Here is a 9,704-nt window from a genome sequence, read left to right on the forward strand (position 1 = left end):
GGAAGAACTAGATGTTTTACATAGCCAGCATGAGGACCTAGGCACCAAATTAAGAAACAGAACCTCAAAGATAATAACCTCTGGACTATTACCTGAGCCATGTGCAAATTAGGATAAGGTAAACAAGGTTAGGAAGATGAATATGTGGGTGAAAGACTGGTGTGAGAGAAGTGATTTCTGGTCGTGAAACGCTAGCATTAATACTAGGGAATGTGGGATCTCTAACACTGGGATAATCTACACTTGAACCACATAACTAGGGAAGTGGAGTGGGTTTTAAACAAAATAGTGAGGACAAGGGCCTGGTTTGACCAATGAAATAGGATTAATTACAGACTTTAATGAAAGTCTCCCTGCGGAGCTGCAACAATGAAATAATTGAATTTTCCGTACTATTCAAGGGAGAGAAGAGTGTGCATCCAAGATTAGTTTGAATTTAAACAAGCGCAGTTATGAGAGCATGAAAGCAGAGTAGCGAAAACAAACTGGCGACTCAGATTAATAGGTCAATCGAGATTCTGTGGTAAAAGTTTTTAAGGGGATATTCCAGAAAATACTGAATTGATACATTCTGACAAGGAAGGAAAGTTCTTAGAGACAGATCTGCCATCTATGGTTAACTGAGAAAGTCAAAGATAGTATTAATCTTAAAGAAAAAACATATAATGTGCAAAGATTAGATAGAATATTAAAAAAAACACAAAAAATTACTCATTAGTAAGGAGGGCAAAATTAAGAATACAAGAGAAAGTTCACCAAAAATATAAAAACAGGTAGGAAAAGTTTCTTCAGGTATTTAATAAAGAAAGAGAACAAAATAAGTCTTGGTCCTATAGAAGGTGAGTCTGCGTACTCAGTAAATTGCTGTAACTGAGAGGTGATGTGTCGCAAGATCCTCATGGATTTCATACTAGGGCATTAAAGGAAGTAGCTAGCGAGATAGTTGACGCATTGGTTTTAATTTTCCAAAACTAATTAGATTTGGGTAACGTTCCATTTTAGATTGGAAAATAGTTAATATAGCTCTTTTATTAAAAAGGGGAGGGAAGCTACACACCAGTTAGCTTAAAATCAGTCATAGGGAAAAGCTATGATTAAAATCATTTCCTTGAACTTATCCAAATTCTCTGTACTAATCAGAAGGAGCCATTATGGTTTTGTCAAAGAAATATCATGTTTAAATATTTTATTGGAGTTCTTTGAAGTAACTTGTGATGTAGATAAAGGGGAACCAATGGATGGTTTGCACATAGATTTCCAGAAGGCATTTGATAAGATGTCACAACAAAGGTTATTGTTGGAAAAAAAACCTCATGGTGTAGAGAGTAACATTCTGGCGTGAATAGATTACCTGGCTAATAGGAAGCAGAGAGTAGGAATAAATGAGTCTTTTTCAGGCTGGCAGAATGTCACGAGTGGTATATCACAGGGGTCAGTGCTGGGACTTCAATTCTGTACAGTTTATACAAATGATTTATATGAAGGGGTTGAAGACATGGTAGCTAAATTGCTTGATAACACACAAAGATTTAGTACAAAATTTATTTGTGAAGAATACACAAGGAGATGACAAAGGGATATAGATAGATTGATTTGGCAAAGATCTGGCAAATGGAGTACAATGTAGGAAGGTGTGAAATTGTCCATTTTGACTGAAAGAATTAAAAAGTATATTATCTAAATGGTGAGACAATGCAGAAAGATGTGTGTCCTAGTGCATGAAACACAGAAGGTTAGCATGCATGTACAGCAAGTAATCGGGAAAGCTAATAGAATGTTATGATTTATTGCAAGGGAAATTGAATTCCAGAGTAGGATGCTTCAGGTGCTCAGGGCGTTGCTGAGGTTGTATAGTCTTGGTCACTGTACTTGTAGAGGGATGTGAGTGCATTGTAAAGAGTTCAGAGAGAGTTTGGTCGACTAATGTCTACCATGAACAGATTGCGCAATGAGAAAAGGCTAGACAGGATAGGCCTGTATCCTGTGGACTTCAGAAAAGTCAGGGGAGACTTAATTAAAACGTAAGATCCTGAAGGGACCTGAGCGTGTGGATGTCAAATGGATGTTTCCTCTTTCTGAGAATTTAGAACTAGGGTTATACTTTAAAAATATGGAGATTCCCATTTAAGACCGAAATGAGACACTGTTTTGTCTGACGGTTGATAGCCTTTGGAATCCCTTTCCTCAAAAGGCAGTGGATGCAGAATCTTTAAATATTTTTTAAGGCAGAAGAGAATAGATTCTTGATGACCAAGGGGAGGAAAATTTATCGGGGATATGCTGGAATGTATAGTTGGGGTTAAAAGGAGATTAGCTGTGATCTTATTAATAGACAAAGCAAGTTCAAAGGGTTAAGTGGCCTTCTTTTGTTCCTTGTTTGTGAGTTCATAGTGGATGGTATTACACAGTTGCAAGTAGCTAAGTTTGTCTATTTAAGTCAAAAGATAAAAGAAGATGACAAGTTGCTGAAGTTAGAAGAAATACAGATAGCCAGATGTAATTTTGTGAAGGTGAAGGATGCACTAACACTAGAAATCTCATGCTTGTAACAAGAAAGAAACGTCATAAGATGCCACATTCTATCCACGTTCCTGTGTGCCTCAGAAATGTGAACAAAAATTAAAGATCAGTGGAAGAACACAAGGGCCTTTTGGGATATAGATGCTAAGATGTATGCTAGAAGTTCCACATACAGACCAGCAGACAAGTGAAAAAACTTGAAATTGCAGGAGCAAGAAAATGACTTTCAGAAAAGAAAGTGTCAGTATTTTGGCCATTTTATCAGAGCTGAAAAGCTATAGAGATCTCTTGTTGAGGGCAAAGTGAAGGGCAGCAGAAAGGGGGAATTGACCTATAGACATAGATGCTGTATGACAGTGTTTTCAGTTGAGCTACAGTGGATGTGTCAGGTTGATACAAGTCCAACAAGCATGGCACCCCATGATGGGATCTCCTGGCAGGAAGAGCTAGAAATTGCCCCAGTGAACACTTAATAAATCACAAATGAGACACTTCTAAATCACAAAAGAGTATACATCATATGTCCCAATTTTTTAAAAAATGGCAAAGAAGCCAAAATTCTCTTCAAGTAACTTTGATACCTTAAGAATGGTGAACACTTTGTTTGATGTTGTCATCTTGCAGATTTTGGCCATCATGCCCAATTTCCCATTGGTTTGCACTTTGCACTGTCTGTCAAATTAGCTGTGTGCCTTGGTTTTGTGGTGGCATTTTTATTCAAACTGTTATGGTTCAATCACATTCCAGAAATTTAAACACAAAGTCTTAGCCAATATTTCAGTCCTATGCTAGGAGTACTCCATTGTTGGAGGAACTACCTTTTGGATTGGACATTAAATGGAGGCCACATTTGCCCTCTTTGTTTTCTGCCCATAATTTATCAAGAATGTTAAATGTTATGAAATAAATCCAAATTGTTCAAAGCGTAACATGGAAGTAGGACCGGTGGCCATAAATAAACATTGATGGTTAAGTAAATATAAAATGCATGTCCAGAAAATGTCTTTAGTAACATTTATGTAATTATAATTATTTGAACTAATTATAGAAGCAATGAAATTGAGCTTGCTCAAAATACGCTAAAATCATATGATGAAATTAATATTAAGGAATGAGTTCAGCAGACCAAGTAATTCTTCTCTTACTGTTGAATTTCTTTCTATTTTTGTAGATATGTCTCCAAATACAATCATATCAATACTGAAATATAAAATGTAGAATTTTCCCAGTGGGTTTTGGGATCCCATTGTTAGGCCCAATTGGAGATCAGAAGCACAGACTGTGGCATTCACTTGTGATTTTCTTCAATTGGCCACTTAGCCACCAGACACGAGACTCACTGCCTAATTAAAGACAGTAGGCAGATTCCTGATGCAAGAGGCTAGTAGGAATCTTCCAACTGGGCAGTAGCAGCAATATTTCCTGGCAGGTAAATGAGGGAGAAGAGGATGCAAATCTCCAAATTTCTAAAATTTGAAAAAAAATCCAACTGCTGGATCACCGTTTTGTGATGAGGGGAATGGGATTGCATTCCAAAAGACACTGCAGCTAGAGTTGAACATATGTCAGCACAGATTGTCTGTCTCTAGGCTTGTCTGCAATTCTGGCCATTCCAATCTGCAGCTAGGAAGTGGCTGCCACGCAGCCTCACTGTCTGTTGACAGAGGGACAGGAGGGTTGACAGGAAAGTCCCAATCAGTCATCCACAGTTGACCTTAAGTGACCATTTACAGGAAGGGACTGGGTTATGCCACCACCCCATCTTCAACCCTTTGCATCCCACCTTTATGAAAATGGCCTGTAGAATTGATGGAGCTGGAGAACTAGAAGCAGAACTAGTGGCTAGGTAGCCATTTTCAATAGTTGCCTATTTGTGTATAAAATTGGCACTTCAGAATTCATTACGCCTCTATTGTTGACCTAAACATTTCAAATCCCATGCAATCTTTAATTTCTTAGCCAAAGGTTCCTTGTATTGATTTGTGTTTTAATCCTGCTGATGTTACTACTGGACAATTATGATCCCAAAATGAAACCTGGTTTGATGGAACGCATTTGTTTTTTTTTACCTCATGTCCATCTTCCTGCCCTCTTCCCCATAACCCTCGATTTACCTGACTTTCTGTCTCAGCCATATATATACATAATGGCTCTGCCTCCACAGTTATCTGTGGTGAGGAATTTCAAATGCTCTCAACCCTCTGAGAGAAGAAATCCTTCCTCATCTCAGTCTTAAATTGACACCCCTTTAATCTGAGACAATGCTGTCTGGTCCTAGACTCTCCCATGAGGAGAAACACCCTCCCAGCATTCAGAGATAGTAGGAACTGCCGATGCTGGAGTCTGAGATAATAAGGTGTAGAGCTGGATGGACACAGCAGGCCAGGCAGCATCAGAGGAGCAGGAAAGCTGACGTTTCGGGTCTGGACCCTTCTTCAGAAGGGTGCTTGGCCTGCTGTATTCATCCAGCTCTACACCTCATTATCTCTGTTCTCTTAGCATTCATCGTGTTTAGCCCCTTAAGAATCCCTTATGTTTCAATGAGATCACCTCTTATTCTTCAAAATTCCAATGAGTAGAGTTCCAACCTGTTTAACCTTTGCTCATAAGAAAATCTGTCCATATTAGGAATCATCGTAGTGAATCTTTTCTAAGCTGCCTCCAATGAAATGATATCTTTCCTTAAATAAGAGGACCAAAACTGCCTTCAGTACTCCATATGTGGTCTCAGCAGTGCTTTGTACAGTTGCAGTAAGGCTCTTTATACTCCAACTCACTTGAAATAAGGGCCAGCGTTCCATTAGTCTTCCTCCTTAACTGCTGCACCTGTGCTAGCTTTGTGTTTTATGCACAAGTGCCCCAAAATATCTCTATGTTGTGGTTTTCTACAGTTGTTTTTTTTTATCCATTTAAATAATGTTCTGTTGTTTTACTCTCTTATCCAAAATGAGCAATTTCACATTTCCCACATTATATTCCATTTGCCTAGTTTATGTGTACTTGCTTAACCTATCAATATCTGTGTGAATAGTTTCGATCCCTTTTGCTACCTGCCTTTCCACCTATTTTTGTCTCGTACAAATTTGGGTACAGGATATTTGCTTCCTTTTTCCAAGTTTATTAATATATATTGTAAACAGTTGTGGTCCCAACATTGATCCCTGTAGAACCCCATTGATCATAGGTTGCCAATCTTTTTAAAAAAAAGTCCCTTATCTCCACTCACTGTTTCCTGCCCATTAGCTAGTTGTACCACAGATACGTTGATTTTTAATTAAGCACCGTGAAAATCATTTGAGTGGGTTTTAATTTTATTTCCCTGACTTTCTGTTTTTCTTTTTAGATATTGCACAATGGAGTAGAAACTCTTAAGTATTATTCACCTTTCTTTAAAAGCATCATAAATGATGTATTGTAACTATGTCCTAATTATTTATACCTTTCTTCATCGCAATAACTTGCCTTTTTTGTTCCTGTTTTTGCAGCTACGATGGCTGATGGATTTTCATTATATTTTGTGGGAGAATGCAACAGTGTGAGTACAACATAACAAATGACTATAATAAAGGTGGACTGACTGTGACATTGCATTAATTTTTGAATCAAGGATTGCATTTGGATCATAGAATCCCTACAGTGTGGAAACAGGCCCTTCGGCCCAACAAGTCCACACCAAACCTCGGAGCATCCCACCCAGACCCATCCCCCTATAACCCACCTAATCTACACCTCCCTGAACACTACGGGCAATTTAGCATGGCCAATCCACCTAACCTGCACATCTTTGGACTGTGGGAGGAAACCGGAGCAGCTGGAGGAAACCCACGCAGACACGGGGAGAATGTGCAAACTCCACACAAACAGTCACCTGAGGCTGGAATCGAACCCGGGTCCCTGGCGCTGTGAGGCAGCAGTGCTAACCACTGTGCCACTGTGCCGTAAACGGCATCTTAAGTACTGGGAATATAGGAGCAGGCAAGTAGGCATACTGTTCCCATTGGCAGTATTAGGAAGGGAAAATAGCAGTTGGATTTGTCACAAAATTTTTCAACTTTTACCGCTGCAATCTTGTCAGGATTTGAGTAGGGCAGTGGAACTAAGTCTAAACTCCAAATGTCTTCAGTAATCTATCTTGTTAAATTAGTGTTTGCAAGTGGAAGTGAACAGCTCACCTTTACAAATTGATGGTTATGTTGTATTCCAGGGCAATTTTAGAAAACTTTTATGCAGATCAGATTTCAGCTTACACTGAAGACAAGGTTTTCACCCTGATGTGAGGGCAGGAACTGAGTCTGCTGGCACTGTCTGCTAGCATTATCCTAACAAGAAGCTGATTAAGAGGCCAATCGCACTAATGATCAGAGGCTGACTGGAAATTTCCAGGCAGCCTCAGACACTGGGGACATAGAGGTTGCTTTGAAGCAGCATTGTGGAGTATTGGGGGTGAGGAGGCAGTCATTGCTCCCAGAATACTTTGAGGCCTCTGTGACCTACCTACTGGTAAGACCGCTGGTTTCACTGGTTTCTACAGTGGTGATCTGCAGCTGTGGCTTTTGTTTATTTTAATTCTTTAAAAATTCCGCTGCAGCACCTTCCAAGTTGCAGGGCATTCTGTTAGTCCTTAAATTTTGGGAGCACTCCCATTGTTCTTTATTGGATGTTTGGCATGTTGTTTTGCCATTAATCAACAAGTCCAGACAAAATGTACGTTGAATAATTTCAACACCGCATGGTACATGGTTGGAACTTGGGTTTGATGCCAACATTATGATCCATACCCAAAAGAAAAATCCTTGCCTAGGTTTCATTAAAATCTAGAAAATAGCATTTTTTTCAAGAATGGACACAATTTGGCAGTAAAATTAAAGATCTGATTTCATTCTTTTTAAAGTACTGTCACTTGAAAATCAGATAGATGCTGATCCAGGTGTGACATGCTATGAGAGTGAGTGATCTAATGGATGGTTGTGAGGGGTCAACTACTCTACAAATTAAAGCGTAGAGTCATAGTCATTCTAGACATGTACTCTAATAGTAAGCTTTCAAAGTAATGTAAGCTGAAGGCCAGAGCTGATTTTAATTTTTTCACATGATGCAAGATTTCGTGGTGAGACTGGTATTTGTTCTTCATCCCTAATTACGCTTGAAGTCAGGAGAGACATTCTTGAACAGCTGCAGTCCGTCTGGTGAAGATGTACCCCTCAATTGCCTTAGAGAAAGACAGTTCCAGGATTTTGATCAGTGATGGTGAGGGAACAACAATGTCATTCCAAATCACAATAGTGTGTGGCTTAAAGGAGAACTTGCAAGAGGGGGGGGTGGTTCCCATGCATCTACTGCACTTGTCCTTCTGGATGGCAGTGTTGGGTTTTGATTCTGTTTTGTTGTAGATGGTCTTTCCCTGGCATTAGTGGCATGAATTTTACTTGCAGCGTCCATCCTGAAATATCACACAGTCTCAAAAACGTGAATTTATGTAACATCTTTAATACAGAAAGATCTCAGAAAATGTTGAAGCATTGGAAAACAAAATCACAACATGATCTTCTAAATTAGTAGACTTTATTTCTATCATACTCAAATAAATGCATCAAATCGCTGTGACGAATTACAATTAGAGAGAGGATAGCTAGCAGCAGTTATAACTTGATTCGTTAAAAATCCAGTTGCAGCTCATTAATGAAGCATAGCTTTTTCACGAGGTTTTATGTGATATCACTGCATAAAAGGGAAGCTGCCATTAGTTCAGTTATTGTTTTAATATTACTATCTGTAGATAATTCAACAGTATCTATTTCTTATAGCCTTATATCAGTAGGTGATCAAGGGGAAAGGGCAAGAAAGTGGACATGAGGGATGTCGGATCAGCTATGATCTTATTGAATGGCAGAGCAGGCTCGAGGGGCTGTATGGCCTACTCCTTTTAGTATTTCTTATGGTCTTAATTCAACATGTGGAGGAGCTGAGAATCACTACAGTCATTTCTGTGTTTCTACATTTGAATACATGTGCAGACACCTGAAACACTTGTCAGTTAAAATAATTCCTTTATACCTGTGGAATTGGGGGAAAAAACAACTTTTTCCTTTGTGTGACCTTAATAATTTAATTTTACCAGCACTTCATTGATCAGTTGAAAAATAAACTGCTACAACCAACAAAAACTGAAAAATCTGAAGAATTATAAAGGAATTTGCATTTCAATATTTGCTGATAGAAATTTCTATCACATTATGAAATCATGCACATGTTAAATGCATATATTGGCCTACATTTTGCGATTGTATTTCTGGTGAAACTGTCAGCATTTGCGACAATTACCCTACAAAAATGACAAAAACATGCAGAACAGGTATTCCTGGACAAGCAGCAAGAAAGTTGAAGTAGATTCTTGGATCTTGGACAGAAAATGAGGTAGGCCATTCATCACATGTCCACTACCAAGTTGAAGGCTTTTGAGCACAAGTTCCTCTATTGAGTGAATGACCAACCTCTCTCAACTGTATATTGTAGCACTGTTGAGATGACATAAGAACAGTACACTGATATGCAGAGAATGTATGCTACGTTCTGTACCATTAACTGGCCAGTGGCATTGATGGCACATATATATGAATGGAGTGGATGGTAGTAACACCTAAGCCAGTGGTTTCTTCTGATTAAATGGTCTCTGAAAGGACTGAGGTGATCAGAGATGATGTTGAAGGGGCTACCTCTGATGCCTTTCATCCATAAGCTGGGCTACTTTGTCTGAGGGACTATCAAGGCAGTAAGGTCCTGTGACTAAGACTGCTGGTTATTGATGCCAGCGCAGCAGCCTTTGGAGGTGCTTTCACTGACATCTCTATGATGAGTATGACTGCCACAGGTATCTCAGCTGCATGTAGGCAGAAGTGAACAGGTTGCCTTAACTTCATCCCCAACCTTATGGAGCAGCCTCAAACATTGGGCCCTGCATCTGTAATTTCATTCTTTGGTTCAAATACATGGGTGTTAAATCGTGTCAAGGAACAAGGGATCAATATAATAGAGATAGTAGGAACTGCCGATGCTGGAGAATCTGAGATAACAAGGTGTAGAGCTGGATGAACACAGCAGGGCAAGCAGCATCAGAGGAGCAGGAAAGCTGACGTTTCGGGTCTAGACCCTTCTTCAGAAATGGGGGAGGGGAAGGGGATTCTGGA

General features: G+C 39.3%; 1 protein-coding gene across 1 annotated transcript in view; it reads left to right on the forward strand.

Moving 5' to 3' along the window:
- The window catches only part of pde10a (phosphodiesterase 10A), a 437,158-nt gene that overhangs the window by 273,946 nt on the left and 153,508 nt on the right, over positions 1-9,704 (forward strand). Inside the window, exon 6 of the mRNA XM_048600979.1 lies at positions 6,006-6,055. Coding sequence (XP_048456936.1) covers positions 6,006-6,055 — 50 coding nt within the window. The remainder of the gene's footprint in view (positions 1-6,005; positions 6,056-9,704) is intronic.

The sequence above is a fragment of the Rhincodon typus genome, chromosome 9, assembly GCF_021869965.1.
Source record: "Rhincodon typus isolate 14 chromosome 9, sRhiTyp1.1, whole genome shotgun sequence".
Taxonomy (NCBI): Eukaryota; Metazoa; Chordata; class Chondrichthyes; order Orectolobiformes; family Rhincodontidae; genus Rhincodon; species Rhincodon typus.